The sequence below is a fragment of the Oncorhynchus nerka genome, linkage group LG3 (assembly GCF_034236695.1).
Source record: "Oncorhynchus nerka isolate Pitt River linkage group LG3, Oner_Uvic_2.0, whole genome shotgun sequence".
NCBI lineage: Eukaryota > Metazoa > Chordata > Actinopteri > Salmoniformes > Salmonidae > Oncorhynchus > Oncorhynchus nerka.
Genome location: NC_088398.1, coordinates 31,604,874 through 31,622,565, shown reverse-complemented (window position 1 = coordinate 31,622,565; position 17,692 = coordinate 31,604,874). Strand labels below are relative to the sequence as shown.

General features: G+C 44.8%; 1 protein-coding gene across 2 annotated transcripts in view; it reads right to left on the bottom strand.

The window, feature by feature from the left end:
- The window catches only part of ptprub (protein tyrosine phosphatase receptor type Ub), a 375,002-nt gene that overhangs the window by 135,643 nt on the left and 221,667 nt on the right, over window positions 1–17,692 (bottom strand). For both annotated transcript variants that reach the window (XM_065011362.1, XM_065011367.1), the window contains exons 9-12: window positions 17,528–17,637; window positions 15,492–15,693; window positions 9,580–9,682; window positions 9,132–9,405 (exon numbers count right to left, since the gene is read on the bottom strand). In XM_065011362.1, coding sequence (XP_064867434.1) covers window positions 9,132–9,405; window positions 9,580–9,682; window positions 15,492–15,693; window positions 17,528–17,637 — 689 coding nt within the window. The remainder of the gene's footprint in view (window positions 1–9,131; window positions 9,406–9,579; window positions 9,683–15,491; window positions 15,694–17,527; window positions 17,638–17,692) is intronic.

Here is a 17,692-nt window from a genome sequence, read left to right as displayed (position 1 = left end):
ACTGCTAGCCCTGGACCCTATGATCACTCGGCTACACATGCCTGTCCCTAATGTCAATATGCCTTGTCTACTGCTGGTTAGTGATTTTTGTCTTATTTCACTGTAGAGCCTCCAGCCCTGCTCAATATGCCTTAGCTAGCCATTTTGTTCTACCCCCCCACAAATGCGGAGACCTCACCTGGCTTAAATGGTGCCTCTAGAGACAAAACCTCTCTCATTGTCACTCAATGCCTAGGCTTACCTATACTGTTATAAAAACAGTCAGAGACCTTATGCCTTGAATCTATTCTTCCGCGCCCAGAAATCTGCTCCTTTTACTCTCTGTTCCAAACGCACTAGACGACCAGTTCTTTCAGCCTTTAGCCAAACTCTCATCCTACTCCTCTGTTCCTCTGGTGATGTAGAGGTTAACCCAGGCCCTGCAGCCCCCAGCATCACTCCCATTCCCCAGGCGCTCTCATTTGTTGACTTCTGTAACAGTAAAAGCCTTGGTTTCATGCATGTTAACATTAGAAGCCTCCTCCCTAAGTTTGTTTTATTCACCGCCAACCCGGATGTCCTAGCCGTGTCTGAATCCTGGTTTAGGAAGGCCATCAAAATCCTGAAATTTCCTACCCTAACTATAACATTTTCCGACAAGAAAGAACTGCCAAAGCTGGAACTCCCTAAACTGGGGCATGCTTAACACCCCTGCCGTCCTACAATCTAAGGTAGATGCCCTCAATCTCACACAAATTATCAAGGAACCTACCACGTACAAGCCTAAATCCGTAATTATGGTCACCCTCTTATATATCATCCTGAACAACTTGCCCTCTGCTGTCTTCAACCAGGATCTCAGCGATCATTGCCTCATTGTCTGCGTGCATAATGGGTCAACAGTGCTTTCCTCTCCATATTAAATAATCATGCCCCATTCAGAAAATGTAGAACTAAGAACAGAAATAGCCCTTGGTTCACCCCAGACTTGACTGCCCTTGACTAGCACAAAAACATCATGTGGCATTCTGCATTAGCATCGAATAGCCCCCACGATATGCAACTTTTCAGGGAAGTCAGGAAACAAAATACTCAGTCAGTTAGGAGAGCTAAGGCTAGGTTTTTCAAACAGAAATTTGCATCCTGTAACACTAATTCCCCCAAAATTTGGGACACTAAAGTCCAGGGAAAATAAGAGCACCTCCTCCCATCTGCCTACTGCACTGAGGCTAGGAAACACTGTCACCACCGATAAATCTACGATAATCGATCATTTCAATAAGCATTTTTCTATGGCTGGCCATGCTTTCCACCTGGCTACCCCTACACCGGCCAACATCTCAGCACCCCCTGCAGCAACTTGCCCAAGCCCCCATCGCGTCTCCTTCACCCAATTCCAGACAGCTGATGTTCTGAAAGAGCTGAAAAATCTGGATCCCTACAAATCAACCGGGCTAGACAATCTGGACCCTCTCTTTCTAAAATGATCCGCCGAAATTGTTGCAACCCCTATTAATAGCCTATTCAACATCTCTTTCGCATCGTCTGAGATTCCCAAAGATTAGAAAGCTGCCGGGGTCATCCCCCTCTGTTATAGACCTATATCCATCCTGCCCTGCCTGTAAACTCTCCTTCCAGACCCACATCAAACATCTCCAATCCAAAGTTAAATCTAGAATTGGCTAACTATTTCGCAACACAGCATCCTTCACTCATGCTGCCAAACATACCCTTGCAAAACTGACCATCCTACCAATCCTCGACTTTGGCGATGTCATTTACAAAATAGCCTCCAATACCATACTCAACAAATTGGATGCAGTCTATCACAGTGCCATCCGTTTTGTCACCAAAGCCCCATATACTACCCACCATTGCGACCTGTACGCTCTCGTTGGCTGGCCCTCACTTCATACTCGTCGCCAAACCCACTGGCTCCATGTCATCTACAAGACCCTGCTAGGTAAAGTCCCCCCTTATCTCAGCTCGCTGGTCACCATAGCATCACCCACCTGTAGCACGCGCTCCAGCAGGTATATCTCTCTGGTCACCCCCAAAACGAATTCTTTCTCTGGCCGCCTCTCCTTCCAGTTCTCTGCTGCCAATGACTGGAACAAACTACAAAAATCTCTGAAACTGGAAACACTTATCTCCCTCACTAGCTTTAAGCACCAGCTGTCAGAGAAGCTCACAGATTACTGCACCTGTACATAGCCCACCTATAATTTAGCCCAAACAACTACCTACTGTATTTATTTTATTTATTTATTTGCTCCTTCGCACCCCGTTATTTTTATTTCTACTTTGCACATTCTTACACTGCAAATCTATCATTCCAGTGTTTTACTTTCTATATTGTATTTACTTTGCCACCATGGCCTTTTTTTTGCCTTTACCTCCCTTATCTCACCTCATTTGCTCACATCGTATATAGACTTGTTTATACTGTATTATTGACTGTATGTTTGTTTTACTTCATGTGTAACTCTGTGCTATTGTATGTGACGAACTGATTTGCTTTATCTTGGCCAGGTCGCAATTCTAAATGAGAACTTGTGCTCAACTTGCTTACCTGGTTAAATAAAGGTGAAATAAATAAAATAAATTTAAAAAATACGGGAGGGTGTGGGTGGGCATCTACCTTTGGTGGTGGCTCTGGCTCTGGACGCAGCCCGCCTTCTTTACATTGAGCCCTCTGCCCTTGTAGCACTGACCCTTGGATCCTTGCCGGAGGCTCATTACTGCGGATCATTGCTGGCGACCCCGGGCTGGGGACCGTCGCTGGAGACCCCGGGCTGGGGACAGTCTCTGGAGACCCCGGGCGGGGGACCGTCGCTGGAGACACCGGTCTGCGGCCCATCGTGGGAGGTTCGGGTCTATGGCCCGTCGTGGGAGGTTCCGGACTGTGGCCCGTCGTTGGAGGTTCCGGTCTGTGGTCCGTCGTTGGAGGTTCCGGTCTGTGGTCCGTCGTTGGAGGTTCCGGTCTGTGAACTGTCGCCGAATGCTCTGGACTGGGTACTGTCGCCGGACGCTCTGGACTGGGTACTGTCGCCGGATGCTCTGGACTGGGTACTGTTGCCGGAAGCTCTGGACTGGCGAGGCGCACTGTAGGCCTGGTACGTGGTGCCGGCACTGGTGGTACTGGGCTGGGGACACCCACCTCATGGCAAGTGCAGGGAGGAGGAACAGGGCGTACTGGACTGCCGAGGCGCACTATAGGCCTGGTGCGTGGTGCCGGCAATGGTGGTACCGGGCTGGGGACACACACCTCAGGACGAGTGCGGGGAGGAGGAACAGGACGTACTGGGCTCTGGAGGCGCACAGGAAGCCTGGTGTGTGGTGTTGGCATTGGTGGTACTGGGCTGGTGACACACACCTCAGGGCGAGTGCAGGGCACTGGCACAGGACGCACTGGCCTGTGCAGACTCACCAGAGACACAGTACGCAGAGCCGGCGCAGGATATCCTGGTCCAAGGAGGTATACTGGAGACCAGGAGCGCTGAGCCTGCACCCTCGTTCCTGGCTGGATGCCCATTCTAGCCTGGCAAATACGAGGAGCTGGAATAGAGCACACCGGGATAGAATAGCACAATGGAGACACCGTGCACACCACCGCATAACATGGTGCCTGACCAGTAACACACTCCCCACGGTAAGCACGAGGTCTCCTACCTGACTCAGCCAATCTCCTCGTGTGCCTTCCCCCCCAAAAAATCTTGGGGCTGCCTCTCGGGCTTCCGTGCTAGTCGTGTACCCACATATCGTCACCGTTCCTCCCGTGCTATCTCCACCTGCCTCCATGGTAGGCGATCCTCTCCTGCCAGTATCTCCTCCCACGTCCAGGATCCTTTACCATCCAGTATTTTGTCCCATGTCCATGCTGTCTGTTCCATCATGCGCGCTGCTCCTCCTTTTCACGCTGCTTGGTCCTATTCTGGTGGGTTATTCTGTCACGTTCGTCGTAACGATGAGACCAAGGCGCATCGTGATTAGAATACATTCTTCTTTTATTAATGAAAAACACGAACACTTAAACAACAAAACAAACATGACGCTATAAACAACTAGTGCTGACATGCAACTACACATAGACAATAACCCACGAAATACCCAAGGAATATGGCTACCTAAATATGGTCCCCAATCAGAGACAACGATAAACAGCTGCCTCTGATTGAGAACCAATCTAGGCAACCAGAGACATAAAAACACATAGACTAGGCCAACCCCATAAACATACAAAACCCTAGACAGGACAAAAACACACATCACACTCGTCACACCCTGACCTAACCAAAATAATAAAGAAAACAAAGAATACTAAGGTCAGGGCGTGACAGAAACTCCCCAGACCTCAAGCCTATTGAGAGTTTGTGGTCAATCCTTAAGACGCAGGTGGACAAACAAAACCCCACAAATTCTGACAAACTCAAAGCATTGATTATGCAAGAATGGGCTGCCATCAGTCAGGATGTGGCCCAGAAGTTAATTGAAAGCATGCCAGGGCAGATTGCAGAGGTCTTTTTCAAGAGTCAACATTGCAGATATTTACTCTTTGCATCAACTTCATGTAATTGTCAATAAAACCCTTTGGCACTTATGAAATGCTTGTAATTATACTTCAGTATTCCATAGTAACATCTGACAAAAATATCTGAAGACACTGAAGCAGCAAACTTTGTGGAAATTAATGTCATTCTCAAAACGTATGGCCACGACTGTACATGAACTCTCTACCCCCTTTCCTCTGTATGAAGGGTATATAAGCCCAAGAAGGTGATCGGGCATGAAGGGAGTGTGGATTCTCTGTGCCCATGGGGAGAGCCCTGGAACTGGTATAGGGATCGCCTGTAACTACTGTATACCCTTGTTGCCAGAATGGCCTTGGCTGCCAGAGCCCCCTGCGGACTTAGGGCTGGGCCTTGTGATCGGGCACTTTGCCTCCATTGTCCAGCCCGCTCCCAGCGCTGGAGTCTGGCTCGCTGCCAGCCAAAACAAAGCCCTAATCCCATCCGCCGGTAAAGTCAGATGCTTCACTGTCTAATCCTGCTGCTTATTAAGCCAGTTGTGTGAACTGCTCACGCTGCACGGCCCCTAGCATTTCTCCACTGGGCCAGAAAAAGCCACCACCGCCACCGCTGTAGGAAAAGAGGGGTGAGTTGCTTTGCTGATGGGCCCTAGACTAGAATGCACCCATTTGTCAGACTTCCACCTAAAATACTCTACAATAACAAAGGTAACCTACCATACAATGCTAACCAGAGATTTGCAAAGAAAAGCCTTGCCCCGCTCTCTGAATATTTAAACGAAACATTTCTCTCTGATCATCTGCACCTCTGTCCAATTATCCCTAAGTAATTGTCTCTGCCAGGTAGTGGGTGATCCTGTAATGGCAGTTTGGACTGATAATGGGGCTTCCTTGGTGTATGATTGGGACTGCTGCAGCTTTCTTTGGGTAGGAGAGGAGCAATGGAGTGAGAGAACAGGAACAGAGGATGGTGGTCTGGAATAAAGTCCTGCTGGATCAGGATCTTCCTCTACTGAGGATCATATTAGTCACAGGGTTTAATGAGTCTCCACTGATTTGGAATACAAGAGAGGAAAATTGAGGAGATAGAGGAGAAGAATGGAGGGACTGGAGGATAAGGCTAGGGATGAGGAGGGTAAGGCCAGTAGCAGAGGGATGAAAAGAGAAAGAGTGAGAGGGAAGGACAGAGAATGGAAGGAGGGATAATGAGAAGAGTACCAGCTAATCACAAATTTACTAGCTGGAAGTAATGTGCACAAGAAATTCCCTGTCCTTGACACCCTTTGAATGTTGTGCATCGAATCAAAGCACTGGACACGTTCAGAAACATGGATTCCAGCCAAGGACCATGCCAATCCAGGCATTCCCTTCCAACAAGCACATTTCACACCACAAATATTTTCACATGGGGTACAAGCCTAAAGGAGGTAATTTCCCCTGCTCTTTCAAGCCTGGCATACATTATGGGAGATATACAGTGCCTTCGGGAAAGTATTCATACACCTTGACTTTTTCCAAATGTATTAAATGTATTAAATAGTTTTGTCCCCTCATCAATCTACACACAATACCCCATAATGACAAAGCAAAAATATGTTTTTATAATTTTTTGCAAATTTATAAAGCAAAAAAAAATCACATTTACATACAGTAAGTATTTAGACCCTTTACTCAGTACTTTGTTAAAGGAACTTTGGCAGCGATTACAGCCTCGAGTCTTCTTGGGTATGACGCGACAAGCTTAAGATTTGATTTGACACCTGTATTTGGGGAGCTTCTCTCATTCTCCTCTGCAGATCCTCTCAAGCGCTGTCAGGTTGGATGGGGAGCGTTGCTGCACAGGTATTTTCAGGTCTCTCCAGAGATTTTCGATCAGGTTCCAACAGTCCCGAAGCCACTCCTGCGTTGTCTTGGCTGTGTGCTTAGGGTCGCTGTTCTGTTGGAAGGTGAAGCATCAAGCATCTCTCTTTCCTTTGCTCTGTCCATCTTTGCCTTGATTCTGACTAGCCTCCCAGTCCCAGCCTCTGAAAAACATCCCCACAGCATGATGCTGCCACCACCATGCTTCACCGTAGGGATGGTGTCAGGTTTCCTCCAGATGTGACGCTTGGCATTCTGGCCAAAGAGTTCAATCAGACCAGAGAATCTAGTTTCTTATGGTCTGAGAGTCCTTTTGGAAAACTCCAAGTGGGCTGTCATGTGCCTTTTACTGAGGAGTCTGGCCACTCTACCCATAAAGGCCTGATTGGTGGAGTTCTGCAGAGGAACTCTGGAGCTCTGTCAGAATGACCATCACCTCCCTGACCAAGGCCCTTCTTCCCCGATTGCTCAGTTTGGCCGGACGGCCAGCTCTAGGAAGAGTCTTGGTGGTTCCAAACTTCTTCCATTTAAGAATGATGGAGGCCACTGTGGTCTTGGGGACCTTCAAGGCTGCAGAAATGTTTTGGTACCCTTTCCCAGATCTGTGCCTCGACAGAATCCTGTCTCGGAGCTCTATGGACAATTAATTCGACCTCATGGCTTGGTTTTTGCTCTGACATGCACTGTCAACTGTGGGACCTCATATAGACAGGTATATGCCTTTCCAAATCATGTCCAATGAATTGACTTTACCACAGGTGGACTCCAATCAAGTTGTAGAAACATCTCAAGGATGATCAATGGAAACAGGATGTACCTGAGCTCAATTTTGAGTCTCATAGCGAAGGGCCTAAATTCCCATGTAAATAAGGTATTTGTATTTTTAATAAATGTCCAAAAATTTCTAAAAACCTGTTTACACTTTGTCATGATGGGGTATTGTGTGTAGATTGCTGAGGATTTTGCTTTATTTAATCAATTTTAGATTAAAGCTGTAACATAATAAAATGTGGAAAAAGGGGTGTGAATACTTTCCGAAGGCTCTGTACTGGACTGGAGGACAATGGAAGTTAGAAAAATACTAGATTTTCATAAACCAACACCAATTCATTGTTACATATTGAATTACAAATTGCCCCCTACTCCCTGTGCACTCCTGTGGATCTGAAAGGATTGATAAGCAATTGGGTACAATTTCCTGCCAGTCATTTAGCAACTGAAGCAATTATCATATAGGTTGTCTCAATAAAATGTCTCAATAATGTGCAGAGCGTTCGATTTGCCTGCTGGGAGGCCAGGAGACCCCAGCTCCTCTAAAACCATTGACAACTGCATGCCATTTTCAAGGGAATTTTAAATAAATGTTAACTATTTAGTTCTAACATCGCCTCTTTTTTCTCCAACCAACGTAGGCCTACCTAGCAAAGTTAGCTAACATGATCCCCTTTTCAACATTGTTTTTAAGAGTGTTTAATCATGATTGCTGCTGACAGCCATGATAGGCTACATTGAACTTTCAGGGGATAAACTAGATGGCAATATCCAAATATTCTTTGATTTGCTTGCCATCTGTAGTGGGGATGACAGCATTTTTTAAAACAACATCAGCTTTAAAACCATATTCATCTGCTTCTTTTCTCGTTCATGACATGCAATCAGTTATTTGCATCATTTCCTGTTTTGTAACTTTTTTTTGGTTGCTTTTAAATAATATTAGTCGGCTTTATTATTATTATCTTAATTTTTTTTTAACTGGATTTTTAGCATACATTGAAAGTTACATCACATTTACATTATATATACTGTACATATATAAAAAAAAATTGTCAATAACTTACCATTGTTCACCCCCTCCTCGTTTCGTTGGTTCTTCTCCTTTCTAATTTGTTTAAAAACTGTTTAGCTGGGAATCAAGACATTTTCAATTGTCATTTGGCACCGGGTTTTCCATTTGTGCATTCTCTATACATATGATGAGGCGAAAAACGTTTTTATAGATATCTTTAAGTGTTCCATTGATTTTCCCATATAGTATGGCATTTGGTTCGATTTCAATAGTGTTTCCAAAATCTTGCATTTGTTCCCCGATTTCTTTTGTTCTGTTATATTCTAATAATATGTGTTGAAGTGTTTTAACATAACTCCATTGGACTACTGCTCTCACCGGGAGCCGTCGCACTGAGATTAGCCACGTCGTGTCTCTTACATTTTCTGACAAGTGATTTGCCCATGCCAAACTCTTTCCAAAAGCCTAATCTCTGATGAAGCAAGCTAAATGACATGCTGTTTGCATAGCTAGCTAGCTATATGCCAAATGGATAGGTTACTCTCACGTATCTGAATATGGATGTCATAAGGTGAATGCACCAATTTGTAAGTCGCTCTGGATAAGAGCGTCTGCTAAATGACTTAAATGTAAATGTATGTAAATTAATATAGTACATGATGTTTACTGATCATGAAAAGCATGAGTTACTTGTCGTATTATTCTGATCATAGAGCTAAATGTAAAATAATCGGAAATGTATAGCTCTGACTATGCTCTTCAAGAGGTGATGATATTAAAACCAAATAGTTATAAAAAATTATTTAAAAATCCCTTGAAAACGTCAGGTAGTTGTCAATGCTTTTAAACAAGCAGGGGGTCTCCCTCAGCCAAATCGAACGCTCTAAACTGTATTGTGACATTTGATTGATAACGACCTTTTGCTTACCTACCCATACTCTGCCATCAGCCACAGCCTTCTTCAAGCCCTGTACTCACCCCTCTGAAGTTGCTCATGGCCTGGAAGTAGACGAGGTAGCTCTTGCGGGGGTCCAGCGGGGTGTTCCAGTAACCATTGTAGGTGTGGTTGTCCCCCACTGTGAAGGGGCTGGCTTCAAGCAGGCTGCTGGGAGGCAGCTCGGCCGTGTAGTAGTGAGGGGTCCCTCTGGCTTGGGCCTCCCCATGGGACATGGGCAGAGGGTAACAGTCCTGAACCCCCAGTTCCCTCTTCACCTTCCTGCCACTCTCCTCCTCTACCACAACCTGGTACGTACTGGGGGACACAGAGCACAAAGAGGTATAAATTATTGTAAGATGTTTCTCATTAAGTTTGATCATATAGGGGCTTTGGCAAATAATATGTATGTGCTGTAAATGTGACATTGAATGTCTATAAATCTTATGTATCAAATCAAATCAAATCTGTGTGTGTCTGTTGTGTTCTCACCTGACGGGTGCTCCCCTGCCCAGGGCGGGGCGAAGCAACACAGTGATCGTGCGCTCTGTTTCACTGAGAGGGGACGGCATGTCTCCATAGTCAAACATAGGAGCTGAGGAGACAGAGCACAGGAGTACAGACAAAGTTATATTATATTGCAATTAGACTGACCTTGTAATTAACAAGATAATATACATAAGCACACACACGTACTTATACACATGCTCTTACACACACTTTTTTACCAAACACATACTCTCAAACCACAAACTCACACTCAGACACACACGCAGACATACACGCACGCACGCAGACACATCCTTCATCAGTCCCCTTTAAAAGCAGCTGAGCTGTGTCAACCACACATCCTATCTAATAAACATGCAGCCTCTTTCCCTATTCTCTCATAAAAGGTCTGCAGCCCCATTGACTCTTGTGAGTCCCGTTCCGACAGAAATGTCCCTCCCGAATTTCCCTATGTTCTGGTTGTCTTGGATACCGAGTGCAATTAAAAGTAATGGAAATGCAGGACAAATAGTAGGAGCTTCTCATTTAAAGGGATTTGTCCGAAGCTTCGTTTCTCCCAGGAGATGCCTCCTTCTGCACGGCGTGTCTATAATATCCCTAGTCAATTAGTGAAGGGGGGAAAAGGCTAACTATTACAGAGGAATCAACAATTATGGGATAAAAAAAATAGGGTTTGGAAAATAGCAACTAGCTGAATCAAAGTGAGGCGTTTAATAAGTGTGTGCCTATTTTATTCACATGTAATATAAAAGCTCTAGCGTGCTACGAAGAGTCTGAGGTGTTTGATGTCAGTAAGGTGTTGGTCGGTTGGGAGTAGGTCTTGCGAGGGTTTGTTGGGGTAAGCTCAATGGAGATAAAGTAAGAATTAGCTTGCGGGTTGTGTACAGTTCATTGTGTGTCCTGTGGTAGTTCACTCTGGAAGACTGTAGACTAGATGGCAGGCTCTGTAGCTGTCTTGGTAGGGGTGCACGTACATTATGTGGAGTTCGTTATAGGCGCTATAAGCTAGTTGTCAGTGTAGCAATGAGAGATGCTCAGTACATGTGAATGTTCTGCTCTTCTGAGGGGGAGGATGATACATAAGGGCTTTTGGACTCTCTCTCTGGCCTAGTACAAGCAGGTCCCTGTCTGACGTACAGCCGCCAAGGAGTGATTAAGCAGTACATCTATAATTAAAGAACTCTCAGTACTCTCCTTTGCATGAAGACACACTCATACACCCACACAGAGACAGAGACAGAGACAGAGAGAGAGAGAGAGAGAAAGAGATGCATTGAGGTTTCCTCTGAGGTGTTTTTATTCCTGCCTTTTTTACACAGGGAAACATGCATCATTAAAAGTGAATAGAACACCAGGGATGGATTTCCTTCTTCAGTAATAAGCTCAGTCTGTCTCTCTCAGCTGGGAGATGCTATATGGTCCCATGAAGATAGCACTGCATCTATCCTTACACATAACAACCGTTGTTTCCCCTCTGCTCTCTGTGCTTTGTTGTGTGCGATGAAAGGGTGCCACTCCTTTTGAGAGGATGCTAGTCGTAGTACAGCCTCCACTCTTCTGGGACAACTTTCCACTAGATTTTGGAAAATTTCTGCGGGGACTTCCATTCAGCCATGCGCATCAGTGAGGTCGGATAATGATGTTGGGTGATGAGGCCTGGCTGGCAGTCGGCATTCCAATTCTTCCCAAAGGTGTTTGATGGGGTTGAGGTCAGGGCTCTATGCAGGCCAGTAAAGTTCTTCCACACCAATCTTGACAAACCATTTCTGTATGGACCTCACGGTGTGCACGGGGGCATTGTCATGCTGAAACAGGAAAGGGCCTTCCCCAAACTGTTGCCACAAAGTTGGAAGCACGGAAGCACAGAATCGTCTAGAATGTCATTGTACAGTATGCTGTAGCGTTACAATTTCCCTTCACTGGAACTAAGGGGCCTAGACAGAACCATGAAAAACAGCCACAGACCATTATTCCTCCTCCACCAAACTTTACAGGTGGTAATATGCATTCGGGCAGGTAGCAGTCTCCTGGCATCTGCCAAGCCCTGATTCGTCCGTCGGAATGCAAGCAGCTAATGGGGATCCATAATAAATACAAATACAAATGGTGAAGTGTGATTCATCACTCCAGAGTACGCGTTCCCACTGCTCCAGAGCCCAATAGCAGCATGCTTTACACTACTCCAGCCTATGCTTGGCATTGCGCATGGTGATCTTTGGCTTGTGTGCGGCTGCTCGGCCATGGAAACCCATTTCATGAAGCTCCTGACGAACAGTTATTGTGCTGATGTTGCTTCCAGAGGTAGTTTTGAACTCAGTAGTGAGTGTTGCAACCAAGGACAGATGATTTTTACGCGCTAAACGAGTCAGCTCTTGGCGATGCCATTCGGTGAGCTTCTGTGGCCTACCACTTCCCGGTTGAGCCATTGTTGCTCCCAGACATTTCCACTTCACAATAACAGCACTTACAGTTGACGGGGGAAGTTCTAGCAGGGCAGACATTTGATGAACTGACTCGTTGGAAAGTTGGCATCCAATGACGGTGCCACGTTGAAAGTCACTGAGTTCTTCAGTAAGGCCATTCCACTGCCAATAAGTTGTCTATGGCTGTGTGCTCAATATTATATACCTGTCACCAACAGGTTGTGGCTGAAATAGCTAAACCCACAAATTTGAAAGGGTGTCCACATACTTTTGCATATCGTGTATTTACAAACTCCTGTTATCTCTTTCAGACAATTGATGTTCAACTGATCCATGCTAGGTGCAAAGGTTGACATGGCACACGTGGAATCGCACTCTACACACACATACACATAGATTTTGTATTGTAGATACAGTGCATTCGGATAGTATTCAGACCCCTTGACTTTTTCCACATTTTTGTTACATTACAGCCTTATTCAGAAATGGATTCAATTGTTTTTTCCCCTCATTAATCTGCACACAATACCCCATAATAAAAAGCAAAAACAGGGTTTTAGCAATGTTTGTAAATGTATAAATAAAAAATAATTAAGTGTTACAATGTACATAAATATTCAGACCCTTTACTCAGTACTTTGTTGGAGATCCTTTGGCAGCAATTCCAGCCTTGAGTCTTCTTGAGTAGGATGCTACTCTAAGCTTGGTACACCTGTATTTGGGGAGTTTCTCCCATTCTTCTCTGCAGATCCTCTCAAGCTCTGTCAGATTGGATGGGTGAAGGATAATGCGGTCGGAATTTGATTGTAAGGAATTCTAGGTCAGGTGAACAAAAGGACTTAAGTTCCCGTATGTCGTTATGATTACACCATGAGGCGTTAATCATAAGGCATACACCCCCGCCCGTCTTCTTACCAGAGAGATGTTTGTTTCTGTCGGCGCGATGCACGAAGAAACTAAGTGGCTGTACCGACTCTGACAACATGAGCCATGTTTCTGTGAAACAGAGAATGTTAAAATCTCTGAAAGGCAACTCGTGCCCTAATTTCATCCACCTTGTTATCTAGAGATTGGACATTGGCGAGTAATTTGCTCGGGAGCAGTGGATGGTGTGCTCGCCTTCCGAGTCTGACCCGTAGGCCGCTCCATCTGGCTCTTCTGTGGCTACCGCGTGGTTTTGGGTCGGCCTCTGGGATAAGATCCCATGTCCAGGGTGGAGGTCTTGAACAAAGGATCCGCTTCATGAAAGACGTATTCCTGGTCGTAATGTTGGTAAATTGTCATCGCTTTTATATCCAATAGTTCTTCCCGGCTTAATGTAATAACACTTGAGATTTCCTCGGTTAACAATGGAAGAAATAATACATAAAATAATACATAGAAAAACAAATAACTGCATAGTTTCCTAAGGCCCTGAAGCGAGGCGACCATCTCTGTCGGTGACATCTTCAGATCCGCACAGAAACTTAAACAGGAAACGCCCGTGCTCAGGTCTGTCCAACTCTAAGCTTGACCAATCGGATTCCACGCTATATGATTGCTTCGATCGCGTGGACTGGGATATGTGTTCTGGATAGCTTCAAACAACAGGGCGTCAGGGTAGCCTAGTGGTTAGAGCGGTGGACTAGTAACCGGAAGGTTGCAAGTTCAAACCCCCTGTCGTTCTGCCCCTGAACAAGCAGTTAAACCACTGTTCCTAGGCCGTCATTGAAAATAAGAATTTGTTCTTAACTGACTTGCCTAGTTAAATAAAGGTAAATAAAAAATGTAATTGTGGATCTCAGGAAACAACAGAGGGAGCACCCTCCCATCCACATTGAAGGGACAGTAGTGGAGAAGGTGGAAAGTTTTAAGTTCCTCACAAACTTTTACAGATGAACAAGCGAGAGCATCCTGTCGGGCTGTATCACCGCCTGGTACGGCAACCGCACCGCCCTCAACCACAAGGCTCTTCAGTTGTTAGTGCGGTCTGCACAACGCATTACTGGGGGCAAACTACCTGCCCTCCAGGACACCTACAGCACCCGATGTCACAGGAAGGCCAACAAGATCATCAAGGACAACAACCACCGAGCCACTGCCTGTTCACTCCGCTATCATCCAGAAGGCGAGGTCAGTCCAGGTGCATCAAAGCTGGGACCGAGACAGCTTCTATCTCAAGGCCATCAGACTGTTAAACAGCCATCACTAACATAGAGAGGCTGCTGTCAACATACAGACTCAAATCTCTGCCCACTTCAATAAATGGACTTAATAAAGGTATCACTAGTCACCTTAAATAACGCCACTTTAATGATGTTTACATATCCTACATTACTCATCTCATATGTATATACTGTTCTATACCATCTACTACAACTTGCCTATGCAGCACGGCCATCACTCATCCATATATTTATATGTATTTATTCATCCCTTACATTTGTGTGTATAAGATAGTTGTTGTGAATTTGTTAGATTACTTACTGCATTGGCGGAACTAGAAGCACAAGCATTTCGCTACACTCGCATTAACATCTGCTAACCATGTGTATGTGACCAATACAATTTGATTTGACCAGAGAATCTTGTTTCTCATGGTCTGAGAGTCCTTTAGGTGCCCTTTGGCAAACTCCAAGCGGGCTGTCATGTGCCTTTTTACTGAGGAGTGCCTTCAGTCTGGCCACTCTACCCATAAAGGCCTGATTGGTGGAGTGCTGAAGAGATGGTTGCCCTTTTGGAAGTTTCTCCCATCACCCTGACCTCCCTGACCAAGGCCTTCTCCCCCGATTGCTCAGTTTGGCTGGCTGGCCAGCTCTAGGAAGAGTCTGGGTGGTTCCAAATTTCTTCCATTTTAGAATGATGGAGGCAACTGTCTTCTTGGGGACCTTCAATGCTGCAGACATGTCCTTCCCCAGATCTATGCCTCGACACAATCCTGTCTCGGAGCTCTATGGACAATTCCTTCGACCTCATGGCTTGGTTTTTGCTCTGACATGCACTGTCAACTGTGGGACCTTATATAGACAGGTGTGTGCCTTTCCAAATCATGTCCAATCAATTGAATTTACCACAGGTGGATTCCAATCAAGTTGTAGAAACATCTCAAGAATGATTAGTGGAAGCAGGATGCATCTGAGCAAATGTTTTCGTCTCATAGCATAAGATCTGCACACTGATGTAAGGTATGTCTGTTCTTTTTATTTTTAATACGTTTGCAAACATTTTTAAAAACCTGTTTTGGGTTATTGTGTGTAGATTGATAAGGAAAAATGCATTTTAGAATGAGGCTGAAACGTAGCAAAATGTGGAAAATGGGAAGGGGTCTGAATACTTTCCCGAATGTCCTGTAACTGCCTTAATGTTGCTTGACCCCAGGAAGAGCCTAGGCAGCAGCTAATGGGGATCCTCAATAAATACAAATGTATAGACACATATTCAAGCATGAACACACACACCTGTAGGTGTGCACACAGACACACCAACACTCACCTGAAATGTTGGTGGTGATCTCAGTTAGGGCGGTCTGGCCGAAGCCCTTGGTTGTGCGGGCGCGGACAGAAATCAGATATGTGGTGCCAGGGTGAAGGTTGGAGAACATGTGATAGGTTTCGTTCCTCAACTTCGACACTGTTCTCCTAGGTCCTGGCACGTTGATGCCCGGGTCAGACGACTCAATGCTCTGATAGCTGATCTGTGGACAGATTAAAAAAAGACACCAGAATGATTCATACAGCAATTATTTCTGAGACCATGAGTTATTTACTTGTGGAGCAACTATCCTTTAACTTTTGTACAATTGACTTTCTCTGAGGATTCACATCTGACTTTTAAAATTGTGCTGCTGCTCTAAGTCAATGTACTGATTGGTAAAAAAAAAATGCAAATGCAAATCCAAATCTAATCAAATTGTATTCATTACTTGCTTCGTAAACAACAAGTGTGTACAATGCAGAGAGTAAGAAAATAGAGAAATAATAGAAAAGTAAAACATGTAATAACAGATACACAATGAGTAACAATAACTTGGCTATATACAAGGGGTACCAGTACCAAGTCTACGTGCAGGTGTACAAGGTAATTGAGGTAGACATGTACATATAACTAGAAATAAAGTGACAGAAATAGTAACAGCAGCATATGTGATGCAGTCCAGTGTAATGCTGTTATTTTGTCATGAAATTGGAATCATTATCAAAACGTTATTGTTTTGTGTGTTTACAGATTTCACAACCTGCAGGTTGCACAAGAACAAGATGCTAATGATTTTGTTTGGCTTGCTAATCCATTCGTAATGGCCTGAAGGACATTCATGCTAATGTGGAAATGTGTTCTGTGTGAAATATTGATGTTGTTGGAAGCAACTTGTTTTCCCACCCAGTCAAACTGCCTTTTGGGATTCCACCCATGTGGCATCAGAGAGTAATGTAAAAACTGGGAATGTTAAATAACACAGACACGCCTTACTTCCCACTGACTTGACCAAACTATTGATGATGCAGATTATTTTAAAAGCACTACAATAACCCATGTGGGCGTGGTAGCTGTGAAGACAGCCAATGACTGTACAAGGTACACACAGAGACCTATGTGTTCCTCATAAAAAAAGCCAATACAAAAGCCGATAATAGCCTTCAAAAAGAGCAAAGAGGACCAAGAAGGGGCTTGTGAGGCTGGAGTCGTGGCGGTCGATGGGCTCAGGGAGACAGGTCAAAGCTTTAATGGGAGAGAAATTAAGAGGATTTCTTCTGTGGCTCCGTCTAAAGCTCTCTTTGTCAGCTCAGAGAGATCAGGACGCTATGGAGAGAAAATCCATCCCTGCCTCCACTTTATATGTCAAACCACAAACCCCATTTAATAATATCCTCCTTGAGATGACATTGAAAGAGACGGCTGGGTGAAGGCTTGAGGCTGGTATAGGTAATACTGTACTGAGCACCTACCATAGGTGAAGACAGAAGGGTGAAAGCGAGACTAACATTACAAATGGTCTGTTTTCATCGGAGACCTACTCCAAAATTAGCATGAATAAATTAGTGCTAATAAATGAGGGTGAAAAATGTGATGATGCATGGCAGTGCTATATGCTGATAAATATTTTTCTTAACTTCTAGCTCTAGATGTACTATTAGATGCGTGGAGAGAAACAGAGAGCGCTCTGGGGATGGACTATGAGCTTGTAAAAAAATGTACTGTACTGTACAGTACTGTAGCTTCTGCTTGTATTCTTAACGTCAAACAGCTGTGTTGTGTCTATTACCTCAAATAACAACCCCCTGTAAAATATAGATATTTTTCTGTCCTTGTTTCAAACTCTGTGTGAAAAGTTCTGTGACATTTCTCTCCTAGAACTTACCTACACTAATCAATGCCTGTGACACTGCTCTTGCTGACCTAAACTACACCAATCACTGCCTACAAACTCTAATAGGATATGAGGTCCAGGAGGGTGAACCTGAGAACTTTGGGAGGAGATGTTTAGAGGAAGATGATTGGAGGGCATCAAGCAGAGAGGGAAGCATCCTTACCTCGTATTGGGTGATGAGACCATTGGGTTCCACTGGCTCCTCCCACTTGAGGAAAATCATGTCCTCCAGGGGGGTGAAGGTCAGCGATTCAGGGGCGATGCCACCGGGTACTATTGGAAATAAGCAACAGGTCAGGAAATAGAAGCGGTAATATCATGGCAAGCA